This window comes from Carya illinoinensis, chromosome 15 (assembly GCF_018687715.1).
Source record: "Carya illinoinensis cultivar Pawnee chromosome 15, C.illinoinensisPawnee_v1, whole genome shotgun sequence".
Lineage (NCBI taxonomy): Eukaryota > Viridiplantae > Streptophyta > Magnoliopsida > Fagales > Juglandaceae > Carya > Carya illinoinensis.
This window is the reverse complement of record NC_056766.1, coordinates 16,852,958-16,873,498: the sequence shown is the minus strand read 5'-3', so window position 1 is coordinate 16,873,498 and position 20,541 is coordinate 16,852,958. Positions and strand designations below refer to the sequence as shown.

At 37.5% G+C, this 20,541-nt stretch overlaps 1 protein-coding gene across 1 annotated transcript; it reads left to right on the top strand.

Annotated features, from left to right (window-relative positions):
* Positions 1 to 7,253, top strand: LOC122296505 (probable methyltransferase PMT28). Its single transcript, XM_043106272.1, has 8 exons — positions 1 to 1,666; positions 1,777 to 1,926; positions 2,475 to 2,745; positions 2,868 to 2,960; positions 3,740 to 3,914; positions 4,718 to 4,960; positions 5,188 to 5,382; positions 6,685 to 7,253. Exons 1-8 carry the CDS (start codon positions 806 to 808, stop codon positions 6,881 to 6,883), a joined length of 2,187 nt encoding a protein of 728 aa, XP_042962206.1. The 5' UTR covers positions 1 to 805; the 3' UTR covers positions 6,884 to 7,253.
* Positions 7,254 to 20,541: the final 13,288 nt, after the last annotated feature.

The window sequence follows — 20,541 nt, the reverse complement described above, 5'->3', positions numbered from 1 at the left end:
TCTCCGGAACATTTGCGCTTTTTGTAAGTTGGGAGTCAAGGCAGACAGAAAACCTTTGGGCGTGTTCCGTTGATGGCGCTCTCCATCCACACTGCCGATACTCCGAGGTGACATACAGTCTTCTCCTGTACAATGTAATTTCAAAGAGTTCCTCAAACTTTTCCAATACGAACTCGATCACCTTCCACTCACTTTTGTTACTATCCCTTCTTTAACACTCTCCCGTCTTGAAAGAGACATCTCTCCAAACGCTAGAGGCTGAATTCGGTTGGTGATATTACTGGAAGAAAGATCCAGGTGAAGTTCATCATCTGTAATGCCTTCCAATCTGGGGTAGTTCTGATCTACACGTTTGTTCTCAGGAAAATCTTGATGGGAAGTTCTGAACTTTCATTTTTTGTAATGGGCGCCTTCAGTTTCTCTTGCTCTAGTTGAAACCAAACCAGAACTTATTTTATACTTGTCATTTCTTAGTTTATTGTCGGTTGTCTTACTAACGCGATGGAAATCTGTTACGTCTTTAGTATGTTGAAATGTTGAGAGATATATATCCTTGGAGATTTTAATTTGGAAGTTGCTTGGCTGTGCTACTCCATTGGAGCACTCAGTTTTTCTTGATTCAGTCGAGAATTTCAGTCGAATCCTTCCTTTATATATGATTCTTGGATTTTTTGCTCGTGATCTTGCTTTGAATCGAATCTTTGAATCTCCGCTCCCTTTTTATGAAGGATTTTCATAGTTGAGTATAGATTTCCTTGTTTCATTTACTTACTTCAAAGTAGTATTTATTGGGGATTAGCGAGAGATGGCAATAGCTCGGTTTGTCCGCCAAGCAAAACGCCCGCATGGGTTCTGTGTGAAGATGAGTGCAGTGGCAATATTGGGTCTCTGCTTTATCTTTGTGTGGTCTATGTTTTCTTCTCCCTCCTCTTCTTTAGTCAGTCAAAGGGAAAGTTTTGATGGCATCGTAGAACCAGTGTCAACAAACACACGGGCAAGCAGTTCTGGGACCCAGTCCAACATGAAGGAAGTGGAAAAGCATGGATTAAGCAGAGAAGATAAGAAGGCGAAAGTTGAGTCTGATTTGAATAGGAAGCATGAAAAGAAGGTTAATGGGTCTGTGGCTTTGGATGTTAGTGTGCAAAAGTCTGGGAAAAGGGATGAGAAAGAAGTAACTAAAGAGAAAAACGCAAAACAAATAAAGGGAGTGGCTGAAGATAATGATGGGTCAAGGAACTCTGAGGGTGAAGACTCACCAGAAGAAAAGGAAGAGCAAGAAGAAGAGGAAGTATTAGATGGGAAGGAAGAAAGGCCGGATGGTGAAGGTGAAGAAAATGGGGATAAAGAAGGAGATAGTGATTTAGTTGAACCAGTGGATACGGAATCTGAGGAGAAGTTGGAAGATGGAAGTAGTGAGTCAAGGAACAGTGGGAGAAAGAAAAAGATAAGAGGTCCTTTGTTCGATCCTAAAGCACATTACAATTGGAAATTATGTAACGCAAAGAGCAAGCACAATTATATTCCTTGTATTGATATTGAAAGTGGCAAGCTGCAGAGCTATCGACATAGGGAGAGGAGTTGCCCAAGATCACCTCTGATGTGTCTTGTTCCTCTAACTCATGGTGGTTATGGGTCGCCAGTCCGCTGGCCTGAGAGCAAATCAAAGGTATATCATATATGCAGGGTATTAATCTGTTGCATTATATGAGTCTCAATACATAAGAGAAAACAGTTTGCATGATTGTTTCTCATAGTGATGCTCTTCTGTTAGTGCAGATACTGTATAAGAATGTGGCACATCCAAAACTTGCTGCATTTGTTAAGAAACATAGTTGGGTGGCTGAGTCCGGAGAATATCTTACATTTCCTCAAGACCAGTCTGAGTTCAAAGGTGGAATTCTTCACTACCTTGAATCCATTGAAGAGGTAAGTTTTTCCAGCTCCAAGGGTCTTGACTCTTGAGCATATTAATGATTTTGTTGATATATATAAGGCAATCAATAGATATTCCCCATCTATCCACTAGTGTTACTACTAGTGCAATACAGGATAACCCTTGATTGTGGTTTTTTCCATTTCTGCTCTTGCCACCCTACCGTGTCTAAGCCCACCTCCAGTACGCCAATCATAGATACCCTTCACTCAATTTCTCATGATGTTGCCCTGATAAAAACTCCAGTATTTGCTATTTACAATGGACAATTTAAGAACACTTTTCTGTTTGCAATACTTATCTACTTTCTTCTTCTTCTTCTTCTTCTTCTTCTTCTTCTTTTTCTTTTTTTTGGATGTCGGAGAATCTCTCCAACACTTATCTACTTATGAATGAGATTATATTTGTGTCAGCTAGCTGGAACCTGCAGGTCATGATAATTTTTCTTTTCAGTTGTTCTCTGATCTTTTTAAGGAATTGGTGAAACCATAATTTCGTACTTAACACATTTAGCTATTTGAAATTCAATTGGATATGATAGATGGTACCAGACATTGAATGGGGAAAGAATATCCGTGTGGTATTGGACATTGGATGTACAGATTCAAGCTTTTCAGCTTCTCTTCTTGATAAGGAGGTACTAACATTGTCACTGGGCTTAAAGGATGACCTAGTAGACTTGGCCCAGATTGCACTTGAGCGTGGTTTTCCTGCAGTTGTTAGCCCCCTTGGAAATAGAAGGCTTTCTTTTCCTAGTGGTGTATTTGATGCTATTCATTGCGGCGGATGTGGCTTGTCTTGGCATTCGAATGGTTGGTCTTTACTCTTTTTCTCTTTCCTTCCTATTTTTTGTCTTTTGCCTTTCCTCCTCTTAATATGAACTTTTATTTATAAAGTTAATAGTTGAACTTATTATATCTTTTTTCATTTTCAGTGGGTAAGCTTCTACTAGAGATGAATCGGATTTTACGGCCTGGTGGATACTTTATTTTGTCTTCTAGACATGACAGCATTGAAGAAGAAGAAGGTTGGCCTCTAAGAGAAGTGTTCTTGGTTGCTTAATGAAGTTTGCTTTATGATATTTTTGTTTCAACTTAAAATGTGCCTTTCCTTTGATTTTAGTTTCATCTGTATCACCTTTTGAAATTAATTTTATTCCTAGGCTAACTTAGGCTATGTAAGAGTAGTATTAGTTGGATTGACTGAACTGGAATTTATAGGCAGCTGGCATGCTGATGTGTTGTGTGGATTGGGTTTGAACTTTATAAACTCAAAAAACTTTATCCTTCCCTTCACTGCTTCACATTCATATGGTACCCTACATATATTGAGTTGAGGCCAGAAGTCAACAGGCTGCACGCATCTCTAACGTCTTCTTTATCATATTTCCTTACTGGTGGCAATTAAGTTTTCCTTCTACAATAGTGCATATGAGTCACCACATCAAAATTTATACCACAATAGGTTTTATTTGCTAGTCACCTTCTGCTTGTGAAGGAGGTAAAATGATTTACAAGCTATGTCCTTAAAAGAAGTTGCCAGATGCGCATGCTTCATGTTACATAATGGTGGGATGACTAAATGAATTTAACATGTTGAGTGAGAATATAGGGTGTTGAACTTCATGGAAGTCTTATTGTGCTAGTTTGGGGTCAGCTATATGGATCATATGCCACATTAATGCCTACCAAGCTGCACCACAGTTTCTTCTTTCTACATGTGCGGAAGAACTGTTTATGCACATTACTAATGAAAAAAAGAAAAAGAAAAAACTTCTTGTATTTACTAACACTTCCTCTCTTTCAGCCATGACCAGATTAACAGCATCTATCTGCTGGAATATTCTCGCTCATAAAACTGATGAAGTTGGTGAAGTTGGTGTTAAAATATACCAGAAGCCTGTATCAAATGATATTTATGAATTGAGAAGGAAGAAAAATCCACCTCTATGCAAGGAAGATGAAAATCCAGATGCAGCCTGGTATGCCAAGATGAGCTTGTTTTGTCATTCATCTTCCTATTTGGTTCTGTTAATTTGAACTGTGGATTTAAGAATAGTGAAATCTATTTTCAGTGTGGAAGTCTACTGATGCACCTTTTTACACGATGGATGCACGTTTTTTTAATGGATGCTCCTTCTAATTAAATGTTTGCATTACATGGCCAAAAGGACCGGTTGACTGATACTTTGGCATTGGTTTGAGTTGGCCATCTGTCATCAAGTTACTGAGTCTATCTAATAATAGTGCTGATCAGTTCAAGCTTCTTCTGTGAAGATCATCAATGGCATGATCATGCCTAATGACCTCCTACCAAGAACTTTATAAATAGACTGTCAGGCTCCACTGAAATTAAATATAAATGAACCAGTTTTCTCCTGGTTCAACATCATGACCTGCCTTACAATGTTTTCAAGTAGTGAAAAATGAACTATTTTCCCTTTGGTGCGAGTATCCTTCTATACCCAACTGGCATTCTCGGCTTATGGTTATCCTTCAACCATTTTCCTTATCTATTGGTGTCAATGTCTAATTTGGTTGAACTCGAGATATATATATATTATAATTATTAAGAGTAATTAAAGTCCAATGAAGCTATCGCATATGACTTTAATGCAAGATTTGTACTTGCTATAGTGAACTATCGGTTTTTTTTTCCCTTATTTCTGGTACTTTCTTACCTTTTCCTTTTTCTTTTCTTTTCTTTTTTTTTTTCTTTTTTTTCTCATCAATTTCAGTTTTATGCCCATTTACTTAGTGGCTGCCACATATATTTTTTGAACAGGTATATTTCTATAAAGACTTGCTTGCACACTATTCCATCAGCAATTGAACAGCATGGAGCAGAGTGGCCTGAGGAATGGCCCAAAAGGCTTGAAACTTATCCTGAATGGTTGAATGACAGAGAAAAATTGATTGCAGACACCAACCACTGGAAAGCTATAGTTGACAAGTCCTATCTCACTGGAATCGGTATTGACTGGGCAAATATACGGAATGTGCTTGACATGAAAGCCATCTACGGAGGGTATGCAACCAAAAGAATGGAAGAATCAATTTTATTTGATATTTTTACTTCTTTATATATATATATATATTCAACAAGGTATCAAATGGCTAGATGTACAAAATGTATGCCTTTGCTCTTTGCTTAAACACTGTAGTCCTGTCCCCATTTGATTACATGGCTGGTTTTTTCATTAACTTCATATAACCATGCCAGGAAGTAGAGTAATATGTGCATTTACAATACAGATTTGCTGCAGCTCTCTCTCAACAGAAGGTTTGGGTGATGAATGTAGTCCCCGTCCATGCACCAGACACTCTTCCTTTCATTTTTGAGCGTGGGCTTCTTGGTATCTACCATGATTGGTGCGAGTCTTTTGGTACTTACCCAAGATCATATGATCTTTTGCATGCTGATCACCTCTTCTCACGGCTCAAGAACAGGTTAACAAGAGCTCTCTAGTTACTCTTTTTTTAATTAATATTTGCAACTAAATCTGAGGATTGTAACTTAATTTTTATTTGTATTATTGGTAAGGTTAGAGGTTATCGGGTTATCATGAAGACAGGACTTTCCTAAGTTGCTTGAGCACATTATATTGACCCACTTGCTGCCTCTTTATCTGAAACATATATGTAATGCCACTTTACGAGCAACCTTCTCTCTCCTTCCTCTTCTTGTTATGGCATTATGAATTCCAGGCAATGCATATCATAAGAGGGAGGAGGTGAAAGTCTCATATGATTAAGTGACCTTCCTTAAGTGGGAATAATTAGTATGGATTTTCTTTCAAGGAAGAATCAATGTTTTGGAATGGTGATAGTGTTTAAGCTGCATTGTAAAATTATATATTTCTTGTATAAAACCTCATGTATATGGTCTAATCATGTTGGTGGTATTTAGTCATGGTGTTGGATCTCAACTTTTTATTGAATCTTTCTGTGTTACCAGGCTGCACCCTGGTATGTATTTCTTGGTATGGCTAGTTATATGATTCCAGACCTAAACATTATACTCATTCACAAACTTCTGATGTTCTTTAGTTTACCTAGGACCACTTTTCCTTCCCTGAAAATTGCTAAAGTAGAAATCTAATATTTACTAAAATTCCAGATGTGCCTTGGTTTTAGAAACCCCATTTGGATTGGTGCGTGTATTGATGTGGTTGGGGGGAAGACAACGAGAAACATAAATCAATTTTAAATATGTGACAGAGGATTCAAATTAGATGCATATGCATGCCCACTAGAAAAATAATCAAGAAAGGCAGACATTTTAGCTCTGCTCTGTTCATCAGGAACAGCATTTCGGTAGTAATTTAGCATTTGGATCCGTTATCTGATAAAACTATCTCTATCATTGCAGTACTACGTATAAAATATCTAAATCAACAATTGATTTTGAGAAATACTTAATTTTAGAAAAATAATCCTTAACTGTAGTATCATTATTAGCCTAAGGGATTGAAATTTCTTCTGATCATCATGGAGTAAATTTTATCTTTTTTGTGGGGGGTTTTTTCGATGTCATTTTACCATAATATCCCATCTATTTTGGTTGCTTTTGCTGTCATAAGATGTTCCTTTAAACAGTGTAGTCTATTTCTTCAGTTTTCCGATCTGGTACCCGACCTTTCTGTAAGTGTTGGATTTCCATTTATGTAAAGCATACGATATCATTTGAATGATTAGTGCCTATTTACTGCAGCAGTGATGTATATCTTCACATTTACTTTTTTCTTTCAGATGTAAGCAGCCTGTATCAATTGTCGTTGAGATGGATCGAATTCTGCGGCCTGGAGGTTGGGCTATCATACGTGAGAAGGTTGAGATATTAGACCCATTGGAAGGTATATTGAGAAGCTTGCACTGGGAGATCCCAATGACTTATGCTCAGGGTAAGGAGGGTATCATATGCGCACAAAAGACCCATTGGCGGCCTTAAGATCTCAATCTTTCACCCTAAATTCTAGTTGAGATCTGATCGTTCCTCTTTGAGCAAAGCACAAGGTGAAAGTTTTCTCGCTTCCTTTGTAACAAACAATGAATACCAATTCTTCTTCTTGGTATGAACTAACTATATTGATTGTGTGTTAAAAAGGAGACTACTTGAATCTAACCGTCAGATTTTTCCAGCTGTTCTATTTTAGGCTCCACAGTGCAAATAGAAAAAATTGGGAAGGGGGGAGGGATTTATCTGTCTTCTTTTCGGGACAAAACTCATTGATTTGAAGAGGTTGATCATTTATATCTTGACACTCATATTTGTCGATGATTCCAGTGCCTTTTTGTAATATATATCATTTTGTTTGTCACGTATGATTCCAGTCTAGCATTTAACATGTTTCCCATTTATGTAAACACACCCAAAAATATGCACTTCTTCTTGGTAGAGAAGAAAAAGCAATGAGAACCATGCCTGTGTATTCGGAGATATGCTTTCATTGGAGTTTTTAAAAGGGAAAACGCTAAGGAAAACGATGGTTTTGCACCGATGTGTATTATTATTATTATTATTAAAAAATAATAAAAAAAAGTAATGCTAAAGAGCCGCCCAGCTTTGATTGTCGGGTGTGCTCGCTAGCACAAATGTTCCATCCTATTTTTTTCTTGTTCTTTTTTTAACTTTTTTTAAATATATTTAAATAGTTTTAAAAAATAAAAATACACTAAAAATCAATTTCTTAATTATTAAGTAAAATAAATAAATAAATAAATAAATGAGGGATCAAAATGATGGGACAAATTCAGGCAGCTTACTTGCATTTTCATAAAGAAAAAAGAATGTATCGTGCACCCATTTGGTCATCTAGAAGGACCCTTTTAAAAGTAATAAGATCTAAATAAAATTTTATAAGAATTTTTACGTGCTTTATCTTCAATTCTTTGTCATTAAAACCAAGGCAGATGGTTAGATAAAAAATTATCTGTGTTTAAACTATGTTTGGATTAGTAAATCCAAACATGCCCTGTCCCTGAAAATCAATTTTCTCTTACTTAAAAAGTCCATCTTTCTCTAGTATGCTGTCTTATGTCATTCCATTTATCCACTTGTGTTGCGATGGTCTTACAAGACAAGTCAACTAGTGATGGTTCTTCCACTAAAATGTGAATTAGGATTGCTTGGAACTTTTAAGTACATTTACATATGAGAAAAAACTTTAATCCAAACTACTTACTTATAAACTTTGAGTTTGAGTTTCAGCTCTACGAAGATGAGTCATTTTCTCCTTGAAGCAGTTTTCGCTTTATGAACCCTACCTAACCTCACCAACCGTCCTCCTCCTGCTTTAGCCTTAGTAATTGCCTTACCCACTAATTTCCTCTCTCTCTCTCTCTCTCTCTCTCTCTCTCTCTCTCTCTCTCTCTCTCTCTCTCTCTCTCTCTCTCTCTCTCTCTCTCTCTCTCTCTCTCTCTCTCTCTCTCTCTCTCTCTCTCTCCGTTTACCCACCTACTTTTCTCACAAAAATGGCTAACAACAAATCAAACTTGGATACACTCATAGAAAAAACAAAGGATCTTACGCGAGACGACATTACTCTGGTCCCAGCTTTGGAAAACGCAACAAGGATTTCCAACCATGCTTTAGTGGGTAAGTTGGTCTCTTCAAAAGCTCTGAATAAACACGTTTTCCATTCCTAGAATTACCATTGAAGATCTTGGCTTAAATACTTTTCATCTTTACCTTCTCATCCCCACTGGAAAAATTTAAAGTTTTTCATCAAAGACCCTAGAACTTCAAAGGGTACCATTTGGTGGTTAGAGAATGGCCTCCCAGTCTTAGTCTCCATGAAATCAAACTATCTCATTCTGCCTTTTGGATTCAAATTCACCGGTTGCCTCTTGATATGATGACTAAGGACAATGCCAAAAAGATTGGGCAAGTTTTAAGGCATCTTATTGATATTGATCCCATGTTCCATCCCCATATGTGTGCCAGACCCTTTCTTAGAATCAGGGTCGAGATAGATATAGATAAGCCTCTTGTTGAAGGTTTCATCATGCCACGGGTTGATAGTAGTTTTGCAAAAATCAGTTTCCAATATGAATGCCTATCTGAATTTTGCTATAACTGTGGAAGATTAGGTCGTATTCAGCAATCTTGCCCTATATATATATATATATATATATTAGTTCAACTGAAGAGCCAATATTTGGGCAATGGATGAGAGCTGCTTTTCTGGAACCAAGTAGTTTGGTTAGACCCGAAGAGCCCCAGCAAGACCAACCCCAGCCTGACCTTAATTTCAATCTAGATCAACCCATCCCCCTTCCTGGCACTAGTTAGAATCAGAGAACCTTCTCCAACAAGGGTCATTGTTCCATCAAGCAAGAAGAAACCAGTTGAGTACCTCGGAAAAGGGAAAGCGATCCTTATAAATTTTGATAGTGGATGCAAAAAGGAGTTTTGTATCAAGCAGCTCTTCCCCAGCACCAACTACAGTAACAAGTCCACGCTTGAAGATGCAAATTGTTCACCTAGCAGAAGGTCAACTCTCAATGGCAGAAATTCCTAAGTTGTCCCTTCATCCTTCCCTTCCACGTGGAAGGTAATCAAGCAGCCCCTACAAAGGAGTCTGCACCAATATTTGAAAGCAGCCAAACAATCACTTTCACTGATAAGGTCTCTTTTATCCCAGCATCTTTAACGTAGAGAGACCTTCCCCCAGCCATCCAAGCATCCCTCGGGGGAACATCTTAGTTAGCCTCTCAACTCTCCCTATCGCACTCAAAACACCAAGTAGATTCATCCCTTCTTCAAGACCATTTTAACCTATCAGCTCAGCCCATTGACCCGCAACCTTTACACCATGCCGGCTGTTTTGAGGAACCCAAGCCCACCTCTTCTATTTTCAAGCAAATAATCTCTTTAAAGCCAAAGATGGACCAAATGACTTTACCAAGGCCAAGCACAATATTTCTCTATTGATAAGCCCTTCGGGCAAAGCATGCTTAGCTTTCAACTCTTTTCATCTAGGGTCCATCCACTCTTACCCTCAGCCACTTTTATCCCTTGTTTTGGAACCTCTCCCCTCGAGTAGCCCCCCCACTAGAACTCAAATCTCTCCTAACCTCACATCCAAAACTATGAAAAAGAGGAAGGACTTTTTCGATGATAAGAGCATTCCCCCCATTAAAAAAGTTTTTCTGAGTGCAGGGATTCTAGTTGTGGAACCAAAGGAGACTGAAGCTAGCCATGGAAACATCTCATCAAGTGTGGTGGAGCATACCACCCCAGAGGCTCCAATGGCCACAAAGTCGTCAAGGAGGCCCAAATCCAACCGTGTACTAAGAAGTCTCCAAGAAATACCACCACCATTGTTCGGAATGCTCCCTATTAGAATCAAGCTTTGAGGGCCTATGGTAATATAGTTCAGACCTAGACCATGAATTTATTCTCAATGCATCCAACAACCAAGGCAACAAGGTCCTTACTGACCCCTAAGAATCCATGAGGCTTTTGGCGTGGAACTGTCGAGGTATTGCCCGACCTCGTGCAATCCAGTCTCTTAGGCAAATATCAAGGCACGTAACCCTGAGCTTAACTTCCTTTCAGAATGTTTATCATCTACTGTTGGCTTTGCTAATATTGTTAATATTTTGGGATATGGTAGTCATATTTACGCCCCTCTTGCAGGTAATTGTGGGGGGGGGGGGGGGGGGGCTTTTGCTGTTGTATTGACCTAGGATCGACTTAGAACCTGTACATATCTCTAGTAATGTTATTTCCCTTTTGGTGTACTATGATCCAAGCCACTTGCTATGGCTCCTCAATCTAATTTATTGCCCAACCACTTACAGAAGAAAAATTCTTTTTTGGGACATTCTAACAAGTATATCTAACTCTTTTTCTAGCCTCTTTTGTCATTGGCGATTTTAATGCTGTCATTTTTCAATCTGTCAAGATTGGGGGCAACCCCGTGGCCTAATCCTCCTCTCAAAACGGCCTTAAATCTTTCACGGATAATTTTGGTTTTGTAGATCTAGGCTCCTCGGGTCCTAGATTTACATGGTTCAATAATTGTTCTGGTCATCTTCTGATCAAAGAACGGCTTTGTAAAGGTATGGAAAACCTCCCATGGCTAGAGCTCTTTCCCCAATCTTCACTGTTGACCCTTCCTCAGATTACCTCGGACCATGCTCCAGTTCTTTTAGATACTTTGAACAAGCAAGACTTTCCAAAGTCCTTTAAATTCAAAAAATTCTAGATCTGGGACCCTTCCATTTTCAAAACTATCAAAGAAGCTTGGTGTTCCAATTTCTCAAGTACCCCTTCATACATCCTCTCAAAAAAACTCAAAGCCACTAAACTTGCTCTTCAAGCATGGAACTATACCACCTTTGGGCATATCCAGTCCCAACTAAAGCTCTTAAATGCTGCTCTTACCTCATTCCAAGGCCAAGCCTCTCCTTCCCTCCTCTTGTACTTTGGAAGCTGATCTTAAGGAAAACATCAATGAATGTCTTCTTATAGAGGAATCCTTTTGGAAGCAAAAATCCAGGGTAACTTGGCTTACCTCCACGGATCTCAATACCAAGTTTTTCATGCCTCTACTTCCATTTACAGTAGGAGGAACAACATTGACTATCTCAAATTAGACAGGAATCTTTGGACCATGGACCACCCCATAATCATTCAAAAGATCCAATCTCATTTTCAAAACATTTTCTCCTCCTCCAATCCAGTCCCTCTTGATGGTATTGAACATATGTTTCCAAGTAAATTAACAGACCAAGAGAATGATTTCTAGTGTAAAATTCCCAACGATGAGGAAATTTCCCTTATTGTGAGAAAACTCACACTCATAAAGGCCCCTGGCTGAGACGGCTTTATTGGTCTTTTTTATAAAACTTTTTGGGAAATCATAAAAAAAGACTTGATTTCTGCTGTAAAAAGTTTCTTCATCCATGGAAAAATTCTCAAGGAACTCAATCACACCAACCTGCTTTTAATTTCCAAAGTAGATAATCCAAAAGTATCACAATTCAAACCAATCAACCTGTCTAATGTTTGTTATAAAATTATAGCAAAAATCTTGACTAACAGACTCAAAGTCTTTCTTCCTAGTGTCATCTCCTTATGTCAATCAGCTTTCATCCCTAGGCGCCTTATCCAAGATAACACTATTTTGGCTTAAGAGATTTTTCACAATATTAAAAAAGGAAAGGGAAGACTTGCAATATGGTCGTCAAAGTTGACATGGAAAAGGCTTTCGACTCCATGGAATGGTCTTTTCTCCTCTCTATGCTTCATCATGCTGGCTTTACACAACCTTGGATATAATTGGATCAATTAGTGCATCTCGACAATCTCCTATTCCATCATTATCAATGGGGCCCCCCATGATTTCTTTAAGCCCTCAAGAGGACTCCGCCAATGTGACTCTCTGTCCCCCTTCCTTTTCATCTTAGGTAGTGAAGTCCTTTCTAGACTCATCACCAAAAAAGAACAACTCAACATTATAAAAGACATCAAACCTCAAGAAATGGTCCATCCATCCCTCACCTTTTATTTGCTGATGATTTGTTCCTTTTTGGTTCGGTCATTGCTCAAAATGCCCAAAACTTCTCTGAATGCCTTGAGATCTATAACTCATGGTCTAGACAATGCATCAATGTGAGGAAATCATCTCTACATTTCAGCAGAAATTCCACCCCTGCCTCCATCAGCACCGTCAAAAACTCATTTCCCTTCAAGATCTCTCCTCCAAAATCAAAATATCTGGGTCTCCCCCTCTCAAACAGTCCTGATAAAAAAACATTCCTATCTCATATAATGGAAAGGATTCAAATCAAACTTCAAGGCTGGAAATCTAAACTTCTTTCCCAAGCAACGATATATGTCCTGATAAGAGCAGTGGCTAGTTCCATCCCCTCTTATGTCATGTCCTTAACTTTGATTCCTAAAAGTATGGGAAAGAATCTGGATTCCCTTTTTCGTAGATTTTGGTGGGGTTTCAAGGACTATGGAAAAAAAAAAATAAAAAAAAATTTACCCCAAAGTACTGGAAAAGCATTTGTTTACCCAAGTCTATGGGAGAATTAGGCCTCAAACTCATGTCCACTTTCAACTCCGCTTTGATCTCTAAATATTTTTGGTTCCTCCTCAACAGGTCTACTTATCTTTGAAAAGAAGTCATCTCAAAAAAATATTTAGATACCAAATCCTTTATGGAAGTCTCCTGAAAATCCTCTAATTCTTATTTCTGGAAAAATCTTCTCAATCAAAGAGATTTCCTAAAGTCAAGTGTTTGCTACCAAATCAACAATGGCACCTCTACAGAGCTTTGGACTAATCCATGGATTCCCTCTATCCCTAACTTCATTCCAATCCCTAATCCAAATTTTCCAAATAGGGACCTTAACTTAATTGTTTCGGAACTCACTCTTGAGGAATCAAGAAGGTGGAACACTCTTCTCTTTAACACCCTTTTCTCGAAAATTTCTTTAAAGGAAATTCAAAAAATTCCACTAGCCAATCACAATTTCCATTATCAGCAAGACAAAATCATATGGCTCCATCATTCCTCAAGTAATTTCTAAGTGAAATTAGCTTACACGGCTCTTGCCTCTAAAAGTAACTTGCCATCTCTCATTCCTCTCAATTCAATTGGAAGCCTTTATGGAAATTGCAGCTTCAAGACAGACTAAAGCTTCTACTATGGAAAATAAGTCATAACATTCTTCCTACAAAATTTTTGCTCAACAATGTCATCCACCTCGATGAGGATCAAATTCTATGTCCTTTATGTAAAATTGAACCTAAAGACTTTCCCCATCTCTTCCTCAAGTGCATTTATTCTCGAGTAGTGTGAAGATATTCAAAATGGCCAATTGATACTTCTTTTTTCGCAAGGCAACATTTCCATAATTGGAGCAAAAACATTCTCAATCCCCCTGAGATCCTAAAAATCTCTTAGGAAGAGCATCATTCTTTTCAAATCTTTGCTACCATAACCATGGATAATCTTTGGTTCTTGCAAAACAAGTTAGAGCACAATCATACCATTTCCTCTCCATCAAAATTTGTTAAGCCCATCCAAAAATCATTTCATCAGCATTCCAGAGCATGGGATATCATACTAACAAAATTTGAGTGAATGAAGATAGGCAACCAGTTGGATACCATTTAATCAAGTTTGACGTGGTAGTCAGAAAGCAAGGTTCCATCCTAGCATCCTTATGCTGGAATGATTCAAGGGCCATCATTTTTGTTAAAACAGACTTCATCAGCAATGCACATCCAAGCCTAGGAGAAGCCACAACAGTATTGATGGCCATCAAAGAAGTAAAAAGGCTGAGTCTGTAAAAAATAATAATAGAAGGAGACTCAAGTGTCACCATTCAAGCAATATCAACTTCCTCTCCAGCAGAGGATTGGACCATGAACCCCATCATCAACGACATCAAACACCACCTTCTTTTTTTCTTCCAAGCCTGGGCGGTAAGAAAAATCCATCGATTTCACAATTGATGCACGCATAATTTGGCACAATGGGCAGTGGCGATGCAGGCCTTTGGAAACATCCCCCTAATTCAAATCTCTATTTCCCTGCTAAATTTCCATAGTGGAAAAGAACCACCTTAATTTTCTTGTATAATTATGCTACTTTTGACTCTGTATTTCCTTTATTACGGTTTTTTTAATTAATGCATACTTGCTTTTACAAAAAAAAAAAAAAAACTTTGATGACATGTCACATCAATATTGATCTTTTTTACAAATAATGGAAATTAGTATTTAAAATTCCTATTCTAATAGTTATTAATGCCTACTTGAAAGAAAAGATCAATCTTTCATAAATCTTCTAAATATCTTGAACATTAATAAATTTCTTGAACATTAATTTATCTTAACATGACACTTTAGCAGATCAACAAAGAGAGAGAGAAACACAAGTAAAAATGGTTTAAGTGAAAATAATATGGTCAGGTTAATGGTCAAATTCTTATATCTTTTCTTCTAGTGTTTCTCTTCTTGTCAGTTGGCATCATTATTTTGAATTATCAATCCCTAACCAACAATACATTTTTTTTAAAAAAAATGATAGATACAGTCGTAAGTATACAAGTGTCCGTGTAATCATTATGAAAAAAATGAATAAATATAGTACCCATATAAAAATAAATTAATTTTTCAATAGTGGATCATAATCTTTTCCAAAGCGACTATACAGCGCTTGCGCACTCTATTTTTATATTGAATTTATTATTTTGAGCATGTACAATGGGCGTAATGTTACGAAAACAACAAATTTCATAAAAATTCAAAGAACCAATCTTGAGATCATATGATATAAAGAAAACTCTCCCAAAGATTGTTTTCATTATAAAATCATTAAAATAATAACTTTATTAGATATGACCATAGACTCTCTTTATATGGATTTACAATAAAAAAAAATTAAAATAAAATAGAACTCTAAAAACCAAATCCTAATACAACTCTAGACAAAATCCTAATCTATTAAAAACCAAACACCCAGTATAAAAGAAAAAAAAATTTAAAAAGTTTCCATTCATAAGAAGCCTGACTAATTTAAAATGAGTAATACTACTTACAGTCGTAGAGTACGCAAGAGCTACACAATTATTTTGAGAAAGAGTGGGGTCCACTATTTAAAATTTAGTTTTTTTCATATGGGTATCATATTTACTCACTTTTTATAAAGCAGTTGCACGGCAATTGCGCACTCCACAATTACAAATATTATTTCTCATGTAAAATAGTCATACCAACCAATTGTAACTAAATTCTACCAAAAACCCTAGCCCTCTCTCTCCCACTTGTTTTTTTTTTTTTTTTTTGGAGTTATGGAGGAAGGGATTAAATTGAGTTGGAGGATGGAATTGTGAATTGTGTGCTATGGAGTGTGGACATTGTGCATGTGAAATTGTGACGTTAGGATTTCATATTGAAATCCTAAATTAGTTTAGGGTATCAATCTGAAACCTCTAACATAATTTAAATTAAATTTAAGGTTTTGAACCCAAAATGTTAAATTAATTTAGGGATTTCAATGCGAAACCCTAAATTAATTTAAGGGTTTCAATCCGAAACCCCGATCTGTTTTGGGGTTTCATATCAAAACCTAGTTCTGTTTTGGGAGATTTGTGCATGGTTTTAATTGTTGTTGTGATCTTTGCTTTGATTTAAGATTTTTGTGAGTTTTGGGGAATTGATACTTAGTCAGATATTTGTGATTTTAGTACTAGCTCTCCTACCCCTACCCCTACACCTGCCACTAACCCTACCAAGCCTACCCCTACTACTGCCCCCACAAAGCAAGAAAATAGTTTCAATAGTTTGGGCTCACTTCACCAAATTAGAGAGTGGTGACCCCAATAACCCCCAAGCTAAGTGTAATTATTGTCGTCTAGTTTACATATGTCACTATAGGAGACATGGTACATCCCAATTAAAGGTCTACTTAGAAGAATACTACAAGAAGAGCCCAATATTAAAATTGTTACAAGAGAAGAGTCAACTTGGATTAGAAATTGGATTTTTTTTAAAAATGGCAAATGGGAGTAGTGGAGGTGCAACATTAAAGAGGTATACTAAGTATGATTCGGATGAGCGTAGGAGACATATAGATCATATGGTCATCATGGATGAGCTACAATTTCAATTTGTAGAGGGGAAAGGGTTCTAAACATATTCTAAATATTTGAAACCTAGGTTTAACTTTTGTTCTCGCCACACAGTGACAAAGGATATAAAAAAACATTACATAACAGAGAAAGACTTGTTGCAGAGCCAATTAGTGAGTCAAAGAGTTTGTGTCACTACCGATATATAGACATCAGTCGAAAATTTTAATTATATGTCGTTGACTATGCATTTTATTGATTGTGATTGGAAATTAAATAAGAAAATTTTAAAGTTTTGTCAAATTTTTTATCACAATGGTGAAACTATTAGGAAGGCCTTGGAAGCCACAATAAAGAAGTAGGGGTTGGCACGAGTTGTGACAGTTATACTTGACAATGTCTCATCTAACAATGTCACATTGGGACATCTTAAGACCTATCTTAAATAGGCAAATAATACAATCTTAGGTGATGAATGTTTGTATGTGAGATATGCTGCACATATTCTAAATTTAATTGTTAGCGGTGGTTTCAAAGATCTTGATGACTCGGTTGCACGGGTTAGAACTACTGTGAGATTTGTGAGATCTTCACTTGCGAGATTAGAAAGATTCAAGGTTTATATGAGTGATGCGGGTATAACATCCAATAGAGGCTTTTGTTAAGATGTTCCTACAAGATGGAACTCAACCTTCTTAATGTTGGAGAGGGCCCAAGAATATAAGATGGCCTTTGCGTTATTGGGTGATGAAGATATTCAATATGTCAGATATTTTGATGACCACGGGGGATTAGGCAAGCCTACTGAAGATGATTAGGAGGTTGTTACTACTTTTGGAGGCTTTTTTAGGCTTTTCTACAAGGTCACAACGAGACTATCCGATTCTTCATACCCTATATCCAATTATTTATGTCAATAAATATATAGGGTGAAAGAAGAATTTGATGAGATATACGTGAATGACCATAATAGGATGCGGGAGATGGAATTGATGATGAGGATCAAGTATGACAAATATTGGAGAGATTTAAATAGGGTGAGTATTTTGTTATATGTGGTTGTTGCTCTTGAGCCCCAATACAAGATTGGTAGCATGGTATATGACTTGAAATTGGCCTACAGGAACGCATGGGTAGAGCATATTGCAGCAAGGGTTAAAGAAACTCTTACTAAATTGTTTGATAAGTTTACAGTATTCAGGGGTTGTAATATTCCGACACCTACACTTACACCCCCCCTCCCTAGCCTCCTCCGAAAGACTGGGTTAGGAAAAAAAACATAATTTGCACTAGAGTGAGAGGTTAGAGCAGCACCTCCTAGTAAGTCATCTTGCAGAGGCTCACACGGAGGTAGATAGATACTTGGCAACAAACCTTCAACCATTTACACAAGGCTTTGATATATTATATTGGTGGAAGACCAATGCCATGAAGTATCATGTCCTTGGAAAGATAGCCCGCAGTATTTTGGTCATTCCTATTAGCACCGAAGCCTCAAAGTTGGCCTTTAGCACCGGAGGATGCATAATGGATCTATTCCAGAATTCATTATCTGCTACATTCGTGGAGGCATTGATTTATATGCAGAATTGGATCAACGTGACCTTCCTTCATGTTGTGAATGTTTTTGACTTTGAGGCCGAGGAAGATGAGGGTGGAGATTAGCCTGGATCTGGTAATTGTGGATTTCATTTTGTTATTTTAATTTATTTATATTCATTTAATTAATATTAATCTCAAATTTAATTGTTATAGCGATACATGAGACGATGCCACTGCAATATGACTTTGTCTCTATTAGACCTACCATTGCCATTTATCATTGGCTTGTAAAATTTGTCCCTTAATTATTTTTTGTATTTATATAATTTTTGGTAATTCTAATTATTTTTCTTTTATTTTTTTATCCTTTATAGTCTCTCTGTCATATGCCCAATCCTAATCCCAAGTACCCAATGATCTCATTCTTATTATCATCTTCATCCCAATTTCGTTTTGGTTAGTACTTTTAATGTTTGTAATTTTTACATTTCTAATATATGTTTGTATTTTTTTTATTTTTGTTTCTTATTTGTAATTCTAATTTGTTTTCCTATTAATGTTTCAAGTTTTATGATCTCATAGTTTCAGACTCTCACATCACACCTTACTGAATTTTCCACCACCATGGCCACTCCAAATTCCTATGTCAAACTTCCGCTGAATCTAACGAGGCTCAGGTGCGGAGCCTTCCACTGTGGATCAAGACTACTCAAAGGTAGAACACCATAGAAACTTCGCTAACTTTATCATAAACCTTGATTTCACTACGCTCAATAAGAACCCGAAATAGCGGAAATCAGTTCATGTTCTGCTTCCAAAGTCAGTCGTCTTTGCCCAAGTGTGAACTGCAAACGACTCTCCAGTGGTTCCATTCCTTCTTACTTCACTTTTGGGTCAACCCAACCAGGAAGAAGAGGGTCAGCCTCCTATTCACAAAACAATAAAAATAAAACAAGAAAAACAGATTTTTCTGAAGACTAGTTGTTTATACAAAGACAAGCTGATTCAAGCGCATATGCTACTTCTATAAGACTCCGCAAAGACAGTATTACCTCAATAGATCAACCAATCACAATACTATAGCATTGCTCACTCTCAAACACGAGCTACAACGTGGAACTACATGCTAAAGTGGGGATCCTTTCAATTATTCATTTACGCTATTTACGCTAGTCATACTTTACCTCCTAATCCTAATAACAGTCAGAGTTAATTCTCCAATTGAAATGATATTTGTGTTAATTCATTTAATTGTAATATTGCTACAATTTGTCCCTTAATAGTTTATTGTGTTGTCTTCTTCTATTTAAATTATGTTTTAACTTGAAATATTTTTTAGTCGAATTTTTAATTTTGTAGTTGTTAATGACGTGTTTCGTATACCTTTGGGCCAGATCCTTAGCGGTCTGGGTGTTTCAGGTACCTATAGCAACGAAGACAGAATCGAAAATGTGGCCCTATGGTGGCCCAGGAAACCTTTGAAGACTAAGTTAGGTTGGATTTACTAAGCAGTAAAAAATTTAGGAGACAATTAGCATTGATCTATCTTTAGCCAAATGACTCGATCCCTTTACTTGATGGTCAAAATGGGCCTTTTATACTCGGCTCGAAGAGTCAAATGGCCATGCCCTGCAACCTAAGAGAAGGGGAAATCTTCCCAAAACTCCTTCCATCATGCTATCTTTAATACGACATAGCCCTCTGAGATCAGTCATTTAATGTGGTATGATTATCTGGTGAACCCATTTAGTTCGATGCAGTCTCCTGGCTTTACTAGATAGTCTGATCTCTTCCCCTTGGCGTGCTTCCTCTTCCTTCCTTCGATTTGGTTTACCACGCTTCTTCTTCAACGTCCCATCTCAATACAAGCAGTTATACCTGACCCACATGAGTTATGGGTCGATGTTGAACCTCTAGGAGATTCTTGTGGGTTTGGGCCAAGCTGCCTTAGGGTATCTGTCATGTAAGAGACATGCTGGATGTTGGACCTGGGCCAGCCCCCGTGGGCTTTAAGGCTCCCGACGGAAATCCCCCCAACAATTACCTCGTCAATTCTCATCGGGTTGATCGATGGGAATTTCTTTTTGCTCCCACTTAGGGCTGCCAATTACTCCCCTCAATGTTGAACCTGAATATTCCCATCAATGATTCCACGTGTCCAATTTTGATTCCTCCACTACTTTTCTCGAGACACAATCTAGGCATTTCGCGGGCTGCCGTTCCACCTTCTTCGCAATGATTAATGTCATACATTCTCTCTTTTTGCAATTGTGCTACTGTAAGGGGCCTATAAATCCCTCCTCCTCCACGCTCGTGGTACGTCAAGAATTGGTAGCTTCTTCAATACTTTTGTTACCTTTTTTTTCTCTTTACTCCTCTTTGCCTTCTACCCTTAATGCTTCTCCCGCTATAGTTCGACTCTTGCCTCCCAAATGGCCTCCCAAAAATATGCCAACCCTGTGAGTT

What these genes read in the sequence shown, in the direction of transcription:
- LOC122296505 (XM_043106272.1), top strand. Translation starts at nt 806, where the DNA reads ATGGCAATAGCTCGGTTTGTCCGCCAAGCAAAACGCCCGCATGGGTTC. An exon ending in CTTGTCTTGGCATTCGAATG is followed by an intron (nt 2,746 to 2,867) that starts GTTGGTCTTTAC and finishes TTTCATTTTCAG; the next exon opens with TGGGTAAGCTTCTACTAGAG. An exon ending in CAGCATTGAAGAAGAAGAAG is followed by an intron (nt 2,961 to 3,739) that starts GTTGGCCTCTAA and finishes CCTCTCTTTCAG; the next exon opens with CCATGACCAGATTAACAGCA.